General features: G+C 31.6%; 1 protein-coding gene across 3 annotated transcripts; it reads right to left on the bottom strand.

The window, feature by feature from the left end:
* Positions 1–747: 747 nt before the first annotated feature.
* LOC126817809 (ferric-chelate reductase 1) lies at positions 748–19,421 on the bottom strand. Of its 3 annotated transcripts, none has more exons than XM_050544966.1 (15): positions 19,329–19,421; positions 12,072–12,312; positions 11,296–11,453; positions 10,719–10,913; positions 9,819–10,019; positions 9,147–9,254; positions 8,293–8,449; positions 6,956–7,078; positions 6,712–6,827; positions 6,046–6,132; positions 5,723–5,791; positions 5,392–5,491; positions 4,754–4,900; positions 4,286–4,356; positions 748–3,848 (listed from the first exon to the last, which is right to left on the bottom strand). In XM_050544966.1, exons 2-15 carry the CDS (start codon positions 12,277–12,279, stop codon positions 3,756–3,758), a joined length of 1,833 nt encoding a protein of 610 aa, XP_050400923.1. In that variant the 5' UTR covers positions 12,280–12,312; positions 19,329–19,421; the 3' UTR covers positions 748–3,755. The 3 variants fall into 3 exon arrangements, with proteins under 3 accessions (XP_050400923.1, XP_050400921.1, XP_050400922.1); XM_050544964.2 differs by lacking the exon at positions 19,329–19,421 and adding an exon at positions 16,101–16,257; XM_050544965.2 differs by lacking the exon at positions 19,329–19,421 and adding an exon at positions 16,016–16,132.
* Positions 19,422–20,739: the final 1,318 nt, after the last annotated feature.

Genomic DNA, 20,739 nt, shown 5'->3' with positions numbered 1-20,739 from the left:
AATCCCTCTATGTTGGAACGTTCCATTATATTTGAAGGGATATCAGTGTGTCTCGACTACGGTTTAGAATAATAAACAAGGTTTAAATTATGCTTCGGTATTAACTAGTAGATACATGTGCTTAGAATATGTCATGGCAGGTTCAAATATAATTCTATATACAAAATAGAAAATATTATTGACAATGACTGGAAGGTAAAACACCTTTTATTACAATGGAAATTTCAAGGGAGATAATCTAGATAATATTTACCTGTTACCAGAGATGTCTTTGAAGTTTTGTCGCTGGTGCTAACTACTTGCCAAGGTGATAATAAATCAACAAATCTGGGAATGGGATGAACGAACAATGGGAGAACATCTGCTTTTGATCTACACAAAATAGGGAATTGCTTTTATATAATAAACCGAAATAAATTCGGAGACATAGAAGTTATGGTTATATTTCAATGATACATGTAGCTTTTCCATGCATTTATCTGAATTAGCCCAGTAAATAGTATGAAGAAGTAATATATGTAAGAGAAAATCAGTACATTTTGTAATATATTTTTCAATCAGAATTCAAAATTGTTTATAACAAAAAATGTTATCAATATCAAATATTGATATGAGCACTGCCCAACTCCTTCCTGGAAATTTGTAAAAAAATCTCTGAATCTGATTCAGGTCGATTATCACAGGTCCATACACTTTCAGTCAATACTGCTATTTATTTACAGTTGAATAAAAAAACAACAACAGATATTTATGTTAAAAGTTAAAAATGTGTTTATTTAAAAGATTCAGAAAGACTTGCTAATTAATATTATTAAAATGTACAAAAAAAAAAATTTGTTTGAAATTCATATTTTTAAATTACAATTGTAAAAAATTGTTAACATGTAACTTATGTTACAACTGTTTTTCCCAAAAAGATAAAAAGTGAGTATGGCAGTGCAATTGTAAGAAAATTCCATCCCATGCCTTCCTAGACTGATGCTAACCGGTAAATCTTTTTTATAACCTCTTCCACTGAATTGATCAAATATCAGTAAATTAACATCTCTGGATAATTTCAAATCAACGAGATATATTTTAATTATCAGTGTATTAATAGAAAATATTTTGTCTACAGAGGCAACTGGGTAATATATTTCAATTATAATCTTGATAATCATTTTGCATTCCAAAATGAGGACTGGAAATTTCCCATTTCAAAGAGTAGATTTATCTTTTTTCAAAAGTATTCTTTTAAGTATTTATTGTAAAAAGCATAAATGAAATGATAAATATAAAGACAGTGTTCTACATTAAGGCAAGTGTGGGTACATTGGACGTTAGCTGATAAATAAAGAACTTATGCCTTTAATAGCTGTTTATTTATTAACAATTCATAAAATGAAATTTACTGTATATTTCAAATCTGGTCTTCTAGATCATAGCACCAATATAAATATGAATAAAGATATCAATGTGGAAATCTATAGTATCTCTAATATAAATAATTCTTTTTTTTAAGAGAAACAAACACTACAGAAAACATCCAAATGTGAAAAGAAAAATCTGAGACAATAAATTTTGGAACACAAGTTTCAGTAAGTTTTTGAATTGGAGGGAAAAACAAATTGTACAATGTATATTTAATGATAATTAAATAATATATTATTTTAAAAAGCACACAGAAAAATAACATAAATAATATTTTTAAAGAATGTACATCACATTAAAATATTTGAGATTCTAAGATATAATAAATTGCTTATATTCATTATGTATAGTTGTCAATAATAAAACAGCATTTAAAATAGGATTAGTAGAATTGATAATTTTCTACATCTAAACAACATCATTGTACTGTCGACTTATATAGTTAGCCACATCATATTTCACAATTCTTTTATTAGTATTTTAAAAAAAAATTCTTTCTAGAGACATGTATCAAGTTTGAATCAGCTAGGAATATATTATGCTTTTAAATATGACAATATAACAGCGCATAATAACACATATTTTAACCACTAAAAGCAAACTACAGCAACATGGATGTATAAATGCATTGAATAGGTAAATGTAAAAATATCTTAATTTAACTAAGCACATTATTATTATTTTTACAGTTGAGAGCATACAAATGTCTACTGATTTCTGACAGCTGACAAGACATTTGTTTTCTATCCTAGGCTAAGGTTAAAAAAAAAAAACAATATAATACAATCATTAATAAATACAAAGAGAGAACTCTAGATATAAAATTTATAAAAAAAAAATCCACTAGTTCCACTAACAAGGGTAGATAGGATTAACTACAGGTGTAACTACAAACGTACAATCTTAACATGCTTTAATTAAAAATATAATTAATATCAATCAATATAATACAACATTATCCCATTAGACCGAGGCTATTATTAGAGAATAAATTGGGGAAATCCCAAATCAAATGGCTTTCATAGAAACTAGTTCACTTCCTTTTTTAGAAGATAATTTACATTATTCATACAGTAAATGTTTTTACATGACTCCGCAAATCCCCGACTTTTACATGATTCCTTCAGATCTTTAAGCGATTTATTTAAATAGATGAGAGATCCAGACACATTATTTAGTTGGTCCTTATGCGGAATCATTATTGGTTGTAACTACCACTCTACAAGTTGTAAATAATGTTTGATCCACTATTTGATAGGGGATGCTTGATTGTTAATCCAGAACATTCCGATTCGACAGAATTGCAATCAAGTGACATGAAATCTGATCCTGTCACAGTAGATCAGCAGAATCGTGATGTGATTAAACACGAAGAATAACATCAACTATCATGGTTGTTTGAGCATTCAGTTCATCCAAAACTCCCCTATTTAACTTGATTGTCACTATTCCTGAAGTTCAGAGAATTCAATTCTGGAATGTTCAATCGAGTATCCCCATTGTCTTCAAACCAAGGAAAGAGAACTCTAGTTTCTAAGATAAGTCAGAAGAAAACATAATCACTTGTTTTAATTATTTCTCTATGTTTATCTACATACTTCTATTCTGAGTATCAAAAATCAGGTCATATAATCAGTTACACTAATTATTCAGCAAATATATATAATACAAAATATAATACAAATAAAGCATTACCTATAGAGCACTCTATCAATTCTCATATTAACATACTTGTCTATATTTAAAGTACTGATCCACACAGAGCTCCTTCGAAATGTAAAGTTTATAGAGTGCATTTGTATGAGACTTTTTAGATCTTGCTCCTTATTTATTTATACCACAGAAGCAGGTTACCATATAAACTTTAATGTGTAAATTTGGAGTGACTGTGATGTTATTTTAATTTTCTGATGTACTTCGATTTTAGCAACAAATTTTATGTCCACTCCAGACGGTCATAGAATAACTGACGCAATTATTTCATGATTTAGAGTAACTGTAGGATATTTATAGACATAAGTAGCAATTAAATGTCAGCAACACCTTATTTTTTAAATGGAGCATAAATATTCAAAATATATTCATATATCTGGTCAATTATATCTTAGTATTATTATAAACAAAGTTGTGCTTTATAGGCTTCAACAATCATCCATGATTTCTTTCAAAGAACGTTTCGCTTTTACATGTAACCATTCCAAAACTACTTCCATTTGAAATTGTCTTTCATTTTAACATTATGCAGTTTCAGAAATACTTCACCAAACATATTTCTTGTTCAATATATGCATCAAATTTGTTATCCTTGTTGAAGCTTGTTTTTGTTAAGATGGTCTAGTTGTTGTTTATGCTACAGCGAATACGATGATCATTATTAAAGTAACAATACTGGTTATAACTACATGTAGAAATAACATAAATCTCTTGAATCTTCGACCCTGTAAAATAATATACAGAATAATTAACTGAGAATGCTATGTAGGACAGGTTCAAAATTGTATTTACATGGTTTATAATCATTCAAATGATGATCAGACCTTTAGTCAACTTTGCTAAGTTTTTTGGGTTTTTTTTGTACATCCATATTTTCAGTTGGAATATATAAAAATGGATATATATTATTGCCATCCCTGTCAATTTATCTGTCTCCAATTCTTGTAAACACTCTACAAGTCATAATTTTTGCATTTTAAGAAATCAACTTTTGATTGCATTTTTGTTGCCTTGCAATGGTATATTTATTACTATGAATTAAGTTTCTAGTACCAGTATATATCATTTAAATATATATTTCCAATATATACCAGTAAGTGATTAATGTATTGTAGTCATCATATCCTTATGAAAATAAAATTGACAGAATATTTGTACTTACAGCAGGTTCTGGTTCTGGTATGTAAAGTTTAGGATTTTCTCTTTTCTGGTGTTCATACTTCTTTCTTCTCTCTATAAAACATCAAACAAAAAACAGTAAATAAGAATTATAGATAATAAATCTTCATTTGGTTCGGATTTTAAAATTCTGTTGGACTATACAGTTGTACATGGAAATAAAACTACTTTCATAGATGTTACCTAGTCTGTTAGAAGTATTTCTGAAACACTTATTCATAAGAATTATAGATAATAAATCTTCATTTGGTTCGGATTTTAAAATTCTGTTGGACTATACAGTTGTACATGGAAATAAAACTACTTTCATAGATGTTACCTAGTCTGTTAGAAGTATTTCTGAAACACTTATTCATGGGTTAAAGCACCAGTCAGCACATGTCTATTCAACACAAACTTCTTAAAGATCATATTAAGATAATAAGATTGCATCAAGATGTTCATCACTCACCTTTATTCTTCTTGTGTGTACAACACTGATGTACCTCGAGACTTAGTTCTATAATAATATGACATAATGCCCACAACATTACAATCCATGTAGCCCACCATGGTACCATAGCTTTACCAAAATCCATACCAATAAATATCTGAGGTACTAAAACAATAAATAAAATGTTTAATACAATAATTATCGCTATAATTTGTCGGACACAACTCACTTACTGCACTCCAAAACCACTCAATACTAATTATATATCACCACATACTACCTCATTATTGTGAAAAACTAACATAAACTTGAATTATATAAAACAATTTGAGTTAATTCATGGAAAACATAAAAAAAAGTATGACAAATATGATTGTCAATGTATCGCTACTCGAATTATCTCCCCTAATCACCTAGTACAATGTATTGGGAGATATTTGGTAATATTTGGCTAGTCTTTCAGACGCTTGACCTACCGGGTACTGATACTACAAATTTTGCTAATTTCGCAAATTAACTCATTTTTTCTTTATATTATTGAAGTTTATGTTTGTTTTTCATAATCATGAGATTCAGAGAGTAGATTTTTTGCTTTGTTTAAATTTTCAACAAACACTGCATATATCTATTTATACTCTTGGTAAATGTCAACTTACTCATCAGAACAAATGCAATAGTTCCAAAAGCCCAGTGGAACCAGTTGAAGACTGGACGACATCTATTTTCTTCATCAGGTCGGATCAATGCCAAGATAGGCTGCAAGTAAAATTAAATATATCAAACTTACAAGTAATGATTTTCTGTTTCATATAAACAGTAAATTCTTAATTGAGAAATACATAATCTTTCTTTTTGCTAAACACCGGCCATTCTGTTTTTAACTATTTGGCAGGTTTCAATAAATACAGGGATAATTTTATACTCAAACTGTTGGCGTAACCCAACAACTACAATATATTGTAGTCCTATCGTAATTTTATTACTTACATTGATCAGAACACAGATAAAGATGATTATACCCAAAATAGGATGAGCTCGTTGGGGTAAATCAGGGAACTGAAATAAAATAACATACAAATTATAATTTTTCAACAATGAAAACTGTTTATTCTAACCTTAGTTTATACGTAAAAGGTATAAAATGTATGGCTTAGAAACTAAATTTAACCTTGAAACAATACAAATAAAGTTTATAGATTTTCTATGTAAAAACAAGTAAAATATGGTTTACAAAGTGTTTTTTTAAATTGCCATATAGGACAATAATATTTTCATCAACAGACTGAATAAAAACATTGTATAATAAATACCTCACTATATCCATCAGCTTCAATAAATATAAGTATAAAACCAATAACAGTCAACAAGAAACACATGGCCATAAAATTAAAATGAGCCTGAAAAATAGAAACATCAAATTTAATAATTGAAGGACATTCATCGATTCTCAGGAGCATAGCCAAAGCTTTGTTATTGGTATGGGCAACTGATATTGGGAGCAGCATAATATTTTCATTTGAAGAAGTTGCACAGGTCACCAAAACCTTGTAGACATACAGATCTGAGGTCTTGATATTTATTTTGCAAGGATCTATTAGCTACTTATATGGAGAAAGCTGACTGAAATTCGGAGCTGTACAGACCTATATCCCTGTCATCGAAACCATGTAAGCTGGGCTTGATTTTTATGCTTTTCATGGACTACAGATAATTCTTGATCAAACAATATAGATTATTATATTATCACATATCAAAAGTTACAGGACTTGATTTAATTCTACTTTTACTAATATTAGCTTTATGCCCATTATGCTACTGATATACTTGTAAGTTAACAGAATAAGATATCAATGTTATTCTAAAGCGAAAAGTTACTTAATGCATTGCTGCCTTAAATCTAAGTAAGCTATGTCTTTGCAAATTTTGACCACATAAAGACATTTTTAAAAGAAAATTATGTACAAATAAAAACTTACAACAAACCAATATCTTTGCTCATAGAAACGTCTATTAGGCCACATGTTTTTAAAGTATTTAGTCATAAGAACAGCAATAGATCCAAAAAATACCCAGGCCAAGAACATTAAACACGCTGAAATTCAAATATAAACATAATATACAGTATATTTAATAATCATAACACTTAATTTTCATCACTTTAAACTTACACTGGATTTTGAAACAATGTTGTGATAAAACTTGAAAATAAATCAAACATACCATGAGCTTTAACTAAAGGATAACTAGCACGACCACCAATATTAGATTTTCTCTGCATGCTGATTTTTTCAGGTGAAACAGCTGGGATGGCACCGGCACCAGCTCCATGTCTCTGTAATACACCTTGAACACAATAAAAAAATACATGTCTATCAGTTTTCATTAAAGATTATAAAATGGAATAAATACAATAAATTTACATGACATGAAATATACAAACATAATGCAAAAAATTAATGCTTTATTTTCTTTAATGCATTGATTTCATGATGCAGTTATTTCAAAAAGAACAATTTCATAACTGAAGACTAAAGGGAAATAACTCTGTACACATTGATTACAAGACACTATCATAGTCTCGGATCGTAATTTGAGGGATTTTGAATCCCCAGCAAAATACATTATTGTGAAAGCTGAATTCATCAATGGAATATCAGTTCAAATATGGTTCAATGTCATTATTCAGTATTTACAAAGATATGATGAATTGAAAATATGACAACATTCAAGCATCCACTGCAGATATTTCAATATTGTTTTCTTAATTAAATATTCATTTGAAATAATCAATTTTAGTACATTCTAGAATGGGTTAAGCTGCTAACAGCTGTAGATGAAAATCAGCAACAGTAAATATTCAATCAATATGTCAACTATAAAACTAACAAGCCAACAGTGAGGCTGATGTCCCCCGCTGAAATCCCGAAATAAATAGATGACATATATTAATTAATTGCATGTTTATCTTTTTCAAAAGTATCCAGCAATCAAACTGATTATTAAGTATACATTAAGTTTCATCACTCTCTATCAGATAGAATCAAAATAAACAAGGCATTGACCTAATAAACACATACACCAAGTTTGAACATTCTAGCTCAATTAAAAGTTATCGTGTCCCAAAGCATCAATCTCTGCTTACCCTAAGCGGAAAATGCTCATCTTCGAACTCCATCAAGGCATTGACCTAATCAACACATACACCAAGTTTGAACATTCTAGCCCAATTAGGAAGAGAGTTATCGTGTCCCAAAGCATCAACCAATCAAATTGCTTATCTCTGCTTACCCTAAGCGGAAAATGCTCATCTTCGAACTCCATCAAGGCATTGACCTAATAAACACATACACCAAGTTTGAACATTCTAGCTCAATTAGGAAGAGAGTTATTGTGTCCCAAAAAGTGTGACGGACAGACAGACGGACGGACAGACGGACAGACAGACAGACGGACGAACCCATTTTAATAGTCCCCTGCTTTCTTCGAAAGGCGGGGGACAATAATGAAGTCAGGGGGGCTAACAGGGAGTAACTCTATATAATACCAACATTAATTACCTCGTCTGGCAGCACCTCTAGCTATCATCATATGCCATGATTGACCCGTTAAATCATTCACTCTAGAATCACCAGTAGGGAATTTCTCTCTCCATGCACGGCATCTTACACGTTGATTATATAAAGATCCCTCTTCCTTTACAATACCAACTTTTGGCTAAGGACACAAAATATAAAACAAATAAATTAAATAAATCACAAGAGTAAGTAATGTCATTTGTTCAAATTAAATATCTTTAATGAATAATTTATCAAGTTTAGACATTCTTGGGTATCATGTATGGTACAATGATGAATCTTGTATGACCGACTAAGTCATATGATTTCTATATATTAAAAACTGGCCCCTGGGTTATAGAACCTTATTAAACCAGCCACTGGCTATTACGTCAGATATAATTTAGACGAAGCATTAGAGTCTAAACAATGGAGGGATTAAGTATTGGTCATTAACCAAACGAACTATAAAACGAACTATTGTTTTAGATTTCAACTTAGAAGCAATATTTTATAGTTAATTGTCAATGTGTCATAATTGTCTTTTATATATTTTGTAGAATTGTATTTCAAACATAGAGTGAGCTATAGTTTAGAACGGATCGGATCTCTCTCTTTCTTGTAAATATTTGTTGATTTATCTATGTTTAATAAATCACATAGAAGTTACTTGGACTCAGCCTTAATTTTATAAGACCAGAAATAACGTGGTCACACTTGCCTAAAATAGTATCATTGTGATAATTGGTATGGAGTTTAAATTGAATTCAACAAAATCAAACGTAACAAAAGACATGTAGTTTAGATTAAAAACAGACAAAATGAACAAGTATATTATTATACCAAAATATACTTACATTTGGTAATCTAACATTTTTGTTGGGTGAACCATAATTGTAAGACATAAAAACTTCTGTTCTTTCAGTGAATGAATTATGTACACATTCCATAACAGAATCATCTCCCTTTAAAATATAAATTATTTGTTATCAAATGGGGGAATATAAAAGTATCTATTTATTAATACAATGGTTCATCAACGTAGTGAATTGAGCTATATATATTGGATTTATGGCTTGCTTCAGGTAGAGGTCAGTATTCCTCCCAATATAGGTAGTGACACAGTCCTACTGTATAGTTAGTGCAAGCAAATGATGGAAATTTCAAGATCAATTTAATGCAGATAATCAAAATATTAAATTGGCAATGCCTACATAAAAAGAAACAGTGGGTTCTGTCCTGCATGTCATAGCTAAGGTAAATCTACTAGCTAATTATAATGATCTAGATATTCACAATCTATTTCAACTTGAGATTTTGACTTATTTATTATCGGAGGTCCATATTTATGGCATCATATTTATCAATATGGAGGAGAGAGGGAGAAATGGAGTTTAATGTCTACTCGACACCAAATAGATCATTTTGCTTGCGCATAGGGGTCTTTAGCTATGGGAGGTAACCCACAAGATTGGACCAATATGGAGGATTGAATAAGGTTGTACAAATGGTCATGTACATCAACTCACCATGTAGGTATCATTAGAGAAACCAATAGCAACATAACGATCTTCTAATCCCTCCGTTATAGCACTCCATTCAAATAATACAATTTGTCCCATATCCTTCCATGTAGCGATATATTCACAGTAGGGTTCCCAACATCCTTCAGGTACACGATAACACCCTTTCTTATTACCACATTCAGCAGTGTTAATAGGATCAATAACCTAAAATAAAACACTTTAATAAGTATCCGAGACACATAAATACTTTAATAAGTATCCAAGACACATAAAACACACTTTAATATGCATCTGAGACAAATAAAACTGTTCCTTGGTTTGTACATATAGGGGTAATTGTAATTCCATGTTAACATCAGTTAAAGATACCAAATAGAAACTACATTTACAAGTAGATTATAGCGAGGAAGTAACTATTTCAAAGACATTCAAATTTAAAGAATCTGTTGAACTTATATGTAGTCTGAAATATGACCTCTGCTGGACCTCTTTAATATATTATGCATAATGCTTTTTGTCTTCCCTAAAATTCAAAATGCCTAAACGGTGTGGAATACCCCAGCCCCGCTAAAGGCAGGACCTAAAGTTTTTAATCATTCCTACCAATACTACCATAGCTTATATTGATCACAAACAGGGAGATGTCAAACCAACAACTATACAATAAAGATAGAGATTGAGCTCTCCTACTATCTGAACCAGATTTAATTTGTATAATTTATAATTGTAAATTTGTGACGCTGAACTAATATATCCTTATCCTTATTACAGGTTTATCTACATGTACATGTCCAACTAATTTTCTTTTTAAAAGTTGATTTTGTAGTATAGTGATATTGAAAGCTGGGAAATGTATACTGGTATGTTATGTATTAGCTTACCAATACTATGGATTAAACTTACCCTAGGAGGTGATCGTTGAACAGGCATTGGTGGAGCTGTAGGATCTTTGATGATCAGAGATTTCTCTCTAACCCAATATACTTCATCATCAACAATAAATGTAGCACGGAATTGAATATGACCATAATATTCCTCACCAATCCATACTAGTTTTACTAATGATTTAGCAGAACCATCATTTGACCGTAGAGCTTTCTGTAATCATAAAATAATAACAAAATTAAAATCATGCAGTAAATACTATAGAGGCTTAAATAAATCTAAATACTATATTTTGGACTTTTGTTCATTTGGTATATATCTTTAACTTGAATGCATGGTCGGTACTTTAGCATTGGGCAGGGTACCTCCTAGTTGGGTATAATAGTGATATCAAACACACAGCTTGTATTGGGCCTCTTCACCTCACTACATACATATACATCCTGTGGAAAAAGTGATCCAAGTCGCACTCGTATGTACTGGCAGTGAACAGATGGTAAGTCTATCCTTCTGGAAAGTTGCTCCAGAAACTTGCATCTCATGATCAGTGAATCCAAACAACTCAAGGACCTAATAAGAAGTAAAATATACATACACCCTTAGGACTAAGACAATCTTCTTCCACCAAAATATTTCCTAATAAGGTAAAACTACCAACTGCAACTGGTTCCTTGGTATTTGATGCGTCAAGTGCTCGGTAGGCCACCACAACAAATGAACGGAAAACATTACCAGGGTCAGCTGTTAAATTTACTGTAAAAATACCAGTTACAATGGTTTAAGTTGGTCAATGTTATTGGTCTTATGCTCCTTAAGAATTACTTGAATTTAAATTTTAAAGAATTACAAAAGCTATGAAAAACACAGTAATTAATTTTCACTTAGTCAGAATAATCTTTTTACCACTTACAGTGTCGATCACATACTATTTGATACAATTCTCAGAATACTATTTCTACCCTTGTCCGTCTGTAACTTACAGAGAGAGAGAAAGAAATGGGGTTTAACGTCCACTCGACACAAACTAGGTCATTTCGGAACTAACACATGTTCAATTTTATTTCAATAATTCGCTTGCGCGTAGGGGTCATTAGCAGTGGGAGGAAACCTGAAGACCCGGAGAAAACCCACGAGGTGGGACAGGTGACTGTAACTTACAGTGTTGATCACATAACTGTCATATTGATACAATTCTTGTAGTCTTTATATCAAATTTTGTTGCCAGCATATTTATACATTTATGTAGACTATTTTTAACTACAGACAAAATCAAAACTAAACATTACAAGTAGAAGGGCTTCCATGAAAATGCATTTAAAATAAATTTTGACTTTACTTTATTGCACAAAGTATTCAATTTTATTTTCTTACACTGAACTTCTTCACCAGGATTATAATGGCGCCTGTTGACTGTAATATGAAAAGGTGAAGGTAGGCGTTGGGGTTCAGAGGTTATAGGTGCATTATCTGGCTGTAAATCTGTACATCGGCAACATTGGGTTGTAGCAAGCCGAGGATTATATCCAACTACTAGTTGTCCACAAACGGCCAAAGCCAACAAAATGGCTGATGGCAACATTCTACTTGTTTGTACTTGTCACTCCAATTTCTTCTGAAAAAATAATAAAAGTTGATTATTATGAAGTTACACTATTCAAAATCTTTCATGTGTATAGTTTCTTTCATGGTGATATTTAAATTAGCAACAAAAAATAAATGAACTAATTGCTTCTTAAATTTAATCATGTCATGATAAATTTTGAATTAGCCAAGATTGACTAATTTTTCACTGGCATCAATGACATTCTACTAACTCAAAGTTCACTTTTTATTATTCAGGTTCTTACAATAAAGCACGATATGCAAGTATGGTGTATTTTCCAAATTTACAGAAGATAAAGTTGCATTGGAGACAAAATTAGAAGTGACAGGGATCTGAATTTAGACTGAAAGGTTTTCCCTGGCAGACAGACTACTGCTGTGTATAGAATAGATTCCTCATTAATTAGAAAACCAGATGGCCACAACCAGAGATACTTCAACAAAACAACAGTTACATGAAGTAATACAGTACAGAACATGTTTAAATCAATATCTGTGATGACGAATATCAATCAATTCTACATAATCAACTATTTTAATAATGAATAAATTTCTGTAACATTGTTAGACAAAGGTATTTAATTTCAATATTCAATATCAATTATCAGACTCCAAAAAATTAACATTATATTGACGTGTCCGCTCCCCCACAGATTTATTTTATCAGCAAACATTATTTGCGTACATTTAAGAAGATTCCATAAAAATAACAAGTAGTTATTGTGTTAAAAAAGGGATTTTTTGGTATCTAATTAATAGATCAGATGAATTCTACTTAATATTACATTAATAAACATTCACATCAAATAATAATCTCACAATTTAAGAATGAATAAAATGTATAAATGTTCAAAATTAGGCAAACTGCCAAAATAACCCAAGTCTAACAATCTTTGTTGTTGTACATGTACCTAAATATTTCCTGCTGTTTAGAGGAGTGTCTAATTTTAACATGACTAAAACACAGCTAAAGTATACCATAGCAATGCATTTCCTATAAAATTCCTTCTTTTATGCAAATTAAAACACATCATTCAATTCACTTCAACCTTCTATATCCAAATTAAGATTGTAGCCATTTCGATACGTAATTAATTAATAGAACCAGTTTGAACAATATGATGTTTGTTTCTATCTTATTACTAATTACTAATTAAAGATACATTATGGGAGATTAGATAACGAGTTGGCAGTTCTCACTATAATAGTTAAAAACTAGATAATGTAAAGGCAATTTGCTGAAAATTTCAGTCAAAAGTTCCGCATAACCTCGGTCATAATTACTAAAGTCGGTACGACAAAAATCATAGTCTTGATTATTCATTTAATCGTTAAATCGAGAAGGAAAGTTGTGCAGCAAATCGGATCATAATCCAACAAATATCGCAGGCTAGCGTTCACATCGAGAGTTGATTATGGTCTGGATACGTTAATCAATGTCTAATTAATAGTTTATATAACATTTCAGGCCTAAAGAAAGACCTACAATAGGCAGATTTAGCTCTTGCATGATGTATGTTTAAATGGAACAGTCAAATGACTGAAAAAAAAAATAACTTCTTAGAATCTGGATGTTTCATTCAGGTGTTACGAATTCAACATTATTTTTGTCTGTAAGCTTATTCCAGGTATATATAATGTCATAAGCTTATACCTGTACATTACCTGGACACTTGCAACAGGTAAAACAAGAAACATTAAATATACTTATTATGATAGTGAAATGTTGATAAACCAGTTTAACAACTAATCTTCAGTAGAAGTTTAACTTTATCTTCTCTCATTAACCATCAAAATTGTTTAGTTCAAAAATGTTTAAATGCTGTAACCTATTTGTGTTGCATCTTAACTACTTTGATCTTTTTTGCTTGGAGTACTTGAAAATTAAAAATACCATAAATGCTGATCATAACTGGGCTAGAATTAAAAGAAATCAAATTGCGTGAAGATGCATTGTGCATTTGTACAGCATTTTTTTTATGTGGGGAGGGGAGGGGGGACTTATCCATACACAATTTGTCTCCATGTCTTCTGTAAAGATTTAACCCAAAGAAAATAAGGATATACATCACAGCCAAATTATCACTAATTGACCAATTTAAAGGGCAAGTTTTAACTGACATGTTTAAATGTCAGAGTTTGTAAACAGTTACTGCTACTGTACAGTTTTAAAGGTATCTTGCTGCACTTACAAACCCCATAACTTAGACTTTTGTAGACAATCTAATAAATATTCCACCAAAAAACTTGTAAACCTACACCAATTAGAAATGCTGATTTAAAGTGTGTAACTGTTTCTTAGAGATCCAATGGTTTTCCAAGAACTAAGTTAATACATGGACATAATTCTTATATGGATTGTAACAAATGTAATACAGTAACCGATCCATTCATTGAATTTGTTGTTATATACCGGTAGTTTCTTGTCTCTCTTGAAAGGTACTTCATTTTGGAAGCACAGCGATGATATTTTCGCTTAAGTAGGTTAATCATTCAATCCCAAAACTTATCTTTATCTGAAAATAAGACTCTTCCAACCACCAGGAAAAATAAAATGATTCACCTAAGTACTGTACATTTATAACCCGTGTAAAGATTATATTACAAAGCAAATAGTGTAATTACTGTCCCGCCTCCCAGAGGAATAATAAAGGACAGGATCTATAGAATGATTCTGTATATGATATCGACAATGAGAATTATAATAGTTCTTCTGTTATTAACCACTTCATGAACTCTCAAATATCTTACAGTTAAAATGAGTTTTGTAATATACAGTACGTATGGTGTATGTACTGTACAATAAAAAATAACTGATTCTGTGTAATTCATGTATGACACAAAAATTACTAATCACAAGCATGACTAAAGTAGAACCATCCCCTTGGCATCCTATTTCTTCTTTTAATTCCAAAAAATGTACGTACCATAAATACATTATACTATCGTTAACACAACATTGTGTAAAGTAATAATAAGCTTATATTTTTAGTGTATTTGTTTTAATCAAACACAGAATAAATAAGATCAGAATATTGATAATCCAAAATGAATGCTACACCTAGTTAGTTAAAGAAGGGCTACAGGAGCCTTTGAGTACTGTATTATATTAGTGAAAGAGCGCATCTGGAGGAAATTATAAGCAGATACAAAAGCTTCATTGTGTGAATTTTAAACTTCAGAGAACAATAATAGGATTTTCTATTTCAAAAAGTTCACCATTCACACAATTATGTCAGAATGTATGGTAACACTGCCCAACATCAATAGATATTTTATTTAGATTATGCTTATTAAATTTTATAAAATGATGATAAGTAATAATATGCAAACACAAAACCAATATAATGGTATTCGAAAAGATATTAAATGACTAAAAGGTTAACCCATGTACATGAAGTGACCAAAACCTGTAGTTATTTGAATTTGTATTAGAAGATATTACATTCATTTCAAAATATACAAATATCTATTCTATCCATAATTACAAGATTATCTTTCAATATTTCACAGTTGTTAAATAAACTCTTAATCAAGTAAATTCATAAACACTGTGCCTCAAAAATACCAGGTTGATCTATTTATAGGTCTCTCTGCTGGGAGAAATGTTCAAATCACAGGCCTATACATGTACACATGAAAAACTACCATTTACCAAGAACATTAAACAAAATATTTCACTTGAAACAAAGCAATACGTTTCTTTCACCTACTTGCTAAATAATTCCTTAAAATCCAAATAAATCCACTTTAAATCATGAAATAAAGACACCACTAAAACACAGCCACCATACTTACATAGTGTAGATTGGATTTCAATCCCAAATATGGTGCACACTGACCTCTAACCTTTCACTTTTGACCTACTGATTCAGAGCATCCACCCAACACATAGCACTAGCAGTAGGCTAGATACAACTGTTGAACATCAGGTATGTGTGTAGAACACAGTAAGTAAGCAACACTCCTAAACAGCCTACAAGATTTCTTTAATGTAGACATACAAACGCTCACCTACAAAACAGGCTTGGTGACTACAATGTATGAAGGCCAATACTAATACAAATATTTTTTTCTACCTTGATTCCCCTTTATAACTATGTTTTAAAATATTATTTTATTTCAGAAAGATTTGAATTGCACTGGACAAAAAAATTAGACACAAGAATGACAAACTTTCAATCTTTGAATTTCAAAGTTTGTAAATATTTTTTTTTTCTTTTTTTTTTTTGAACAATCAGTCGATCAAAACAGATTTGCTAGCACCTGTGACAATAAAGATTCATCATTCTTGGAACACTAAAACCAGTGAAGTAAACATTGGTTAAACCACACCCAAGATGTTCCTGGGCACCTGATAGCTGTTTCATAGAATACACAAAGCAAAGAAAGATTATCTAATTCCTTTTTAATGAGATTAAAAATTCAGTAATCATATTTTTTAAATACAATGAACTTAGTTTTCAAGCACTTTAGGAAAATGTTAAATTATTCCCCCAACCCAATTATCCCAGTACAGTGAAATACTAATCATCAATGACTTTTAAATTTTTTAATACATATTGGTAAAGGTAAAATCCAATTAAGCAAGGGGATGTATTTTGACATAGGAACATCTCAGCACAGTTATATCTAAGCAAAGAATTTCTCTTTACTGCCTGACACAGTTACGCTGCATAAAGATCACTGACAATAATATACTATGAATATAAACACCTACAACACTATGATCCAATAAAAAACATATTATTATCAAACAATATTCTATTACAATAGATACAATCCATCCCACTGTTACACCTTTATATAATTATACACATAAAATACTATCTCTGCATTTTCTTTACATTGAATACTAATGTATATATGACATAGGTAATCCAATTTGTGGGATAAACCTAGTCTTACATTCACATTACTCATGGTAGAGGAACTTAACTATTATTTATACATTTATACACTGCAAATTAAAATACATGTATAGCAAAGATACATTTTTTTGATAAAAAAGTTAAGACGAATAAAATTGAGGTACATAACTTCTGTATTTTGCCTGTATGCATTTGAATAATGATATGTAGAATAGAACTTACACATGTTGCTTAATATACCAAACCATAAGGGAATAAAAGTAGTAAAATTCTCAACTAAGATCAGGGAACAGTAAAATCAAAACTAAGTGAATGCAACCAGTAACCACAAAGCTAAGCAATGTGACCTAGCAATAAACATGGTACTGGTGGTGGCAGTCCCTGTTCATTTCAGAGAAATCATTGAACTCCTGCAGATGAATGATGATTGGTGGGTTCTTGCAGTGCTACAAGTGATTATTAAAACTCTGTAAATTTCTATAACACTATGATGTAGTTCAAAATCCAAGAAAACAAAAAAAAGTAGGAAAACAATTTCACACAAATAATTTATGAGATATGCTCATAATTCAAAGACAAGTAAAGTGTACATACAGCTTGGAATTTCCAAATATCAGTCCAGACTTATACAAAGTCTGTGCAAAAAGAATTTGATGGGGTTGTTTCTATTAAAAACCTTATAAAGAGAGAGAGAGAGAGAGAGAAAGAGAGAAACATCCACTCAACACAAACTAGGTCATTTCAGGACTAACGTATGGTTTAATTTTATTTCAATAATTCACTTGCGTGTAGGGGTCTTTAGCAGTGGGAGCAAAAACCGGAGGACCCGGAGAAAACCCACGAGGTTGGACAGGCGACCCTACTCCTTGTCATGTACAATCGGGGATTCGAAACCACGCCAGTTGACTCAATGACAGGCCTTATGATACAGCGCGCTTGTGCTAACCATTCGGCTATCCAACCCCCCTAAAAACTTTATAAAGTGAGAAACAGTTAGCAAATAAATTAAAAAATATCAATAATCGTTACGGCATTTCTACAATTCTATTTTTGAATGCAACTTTGGATAAATAAGTTGTACATATGTCTATCCTTGGAAAGGTAAAAGACTCAGCTTTCTCAAGTTATTATACTATATAAGGAATTCTTACATGGGGTTAGGCAATTCTATTTTTGAATACAACTTTCGATAAATAAGTTGTAGATATGTCTAACCTTGGAAAGGTAAATGATTCAGCTTTCAAGTTAGATACTATCTAAGGAATTCTTGCATGGGATAGCATCTGTGATGAATTTCCCAAATAGGTTTGAGGGTGTGTGAGGAAAACAAAAAAAAAAAAAAAAAAAAAAAAGGCTCTGACATGTACGCTAGCTGCCCTAAAGATTACTGAAGGCTTAATTAAATCATTCTCTAATAACTATTATAAGACTACATTAATCATTCTAGTAACTATCATATAAAAGACAACAACGGTAGCCTACTCCTGTACTAAACTCTGTGTGTGAAAGTAAACCGAAAGTTAATCAATTTGCTTTTTAACATGATGTTCATGGGACTGAAAAATACATAACGAAGTTTGCACGCAGCTGATGCTCATTTTATGACATTTGCATTTAGTCTGTTCAAACTGAATTTTAATCACAGTCAGATCGAAGTCAGACTACATTTTTGTGATTAAAACAAATTTAAAACATGAACAAATTATAATTAATCTTCTCCAAAGCAAAGTGGTATCACTACTGGCATTGCTGTTAAATTAAATAGTTGAACAAAGCACCATGGCATAGGCTATTATTACTTTACTTACTGGAGCTTGGGTTTAACACATATTTGAACCATACGGTACAGGTAGCCTACATTCAATACTGTTTTGATTTTAGTATTGAGGTATTAGGCAGGAAGCAACAATGATAAATTATTTAATCTATTTCTTATAATTTAATAATAGAGACCCTATTAATTCTTGTAGTTTTGGGCCTACTGCCACTGGTGGATCACTGTGGTTGTGAAGTAAAAAAATGCCAATCCAAAAGTTGGAAACGAACCTACTAGTAGTACACAGACTAGGTTCTATGTCTTATTTACTTTTTAATATTATCCTTGCATTGAGCAACAAGCAGGTACATGTAAGTCTGACAGTTTAGGCCTACTTACATTTTTGCTCAGTTATTGTTTCGGCCTCTGTTTTCACTTCACATTCTTGACTTGAGCTTGTTATGGCACAAAATGATTTCCGGTATCACGAACTGTGCAAGGGAGAATACTCCTGTTATTTAATTTGGAGACGCACCACTAAATAAGCTGATGATCTTTTTGGTCTACAATTTATGAGGAGATGAAATGGGGTTTAACGTCCTACTGTTCTGCTCCTAAACTGGGCTAATGAAGACAGACATATGCCATACAGTGTGCTATGAGGGAAATTTTGCCCAGGCAGCAATTATATAGAATTCCAACTGCCAATAAGGGATCTATTACGTGCATGCCAATGTGGACATGGGACCTGGATTTTTCGTCCCATCCGAACGACCAGACAGAATTCACGAGAAAGAATCTTCAAAGTGAAGCTTTGTTTAAACTGATGGTATAAGAAACTTCTACACAAATCATTTTATCCTCATTTTGTGATTATGTAGTGGAAAAAAAGATAGCAGCATATCATTATCAATCAAGCCATATGGATCCCTACACAGCATTGTCTTCGTCCTTTTTCAAAAAAAAGCTACTAGTCGGTGGCATGGTGGGACAGTCACAGCAAGCGGACAATATTTTGTACCAGGAATCTCAGCAGGGGTGGTAATATACTGTAGCTGTCGTAGGCAGATACCACAATCTATTAGCTACTGACATTAAGAACCCTTGGCACTTGGGATTCGATATAAGAGTAAGCGGAAGCAATGCTGTCTGGGCAAAATTTCCCTCATAGCACACTGTATGGCTTATGCTCTTCTTCAATAGCCCAGTCGGAGCATAACTGTAGGATGTTAAACCCCATTTCATTTTTTTTATTTGTATTGCTCTTGCAACAAACAAGCGTCGAACAAGTTCGTTTTAGAAGGCAAACAGATTCTAACCAATTTAATGAAATGGTTAATGCTCCGAATGGTTAATGAAGGCTACATCATTCAATTTATTGAATTCCAGCTGCCAAGGGATCTTTTATGTGAACACAGGACATTGGTTTTTCATCCCATCCAGACGACTATGTGCTGTCCCTTGCTACTGCACCACTGATAAGGGGGAACCACGCTGGAAAATCCTGATAAACTTTTTTTGGCCAATGCAGGGATCAAACATGGGACCTCCAGGTTAGCGAGCCAACACCTTTCTCACTGCGCCATCATTCATGACTCCCTGTAACCAATTTAAGTTCCAACTCTACGTTTGTTGAAATCCAACATACCTACATCTACAAAAGTCAAGTTAGTGTTGGTAATGGTGTAATTTAAGCACGGCTTTCATGAGTCTGTTCCCAACTTTAAAACGAACCAGTTCGTAACCCAGTAAACCCACCCATATTGATGTTTTAAAAACAAATATAACCAGTGGCTGCCAGACAGGATAT

The sequence above is a fragment of the Patella vulgata genome, chromosome 4 (assembly GCF_932274485.2).
Source record: "Patella vulgata chromosome 4, xgPatVulg1.2, whole genome shotgun sequence".
NCBI lineage: Eukaryota > Metazoa > Mollusca > Gastropoda > Patellidae > Patella > Patella vulgata.
This window is presented reverse-complemented; position numbering and strand designations above follow the sequence as displayed.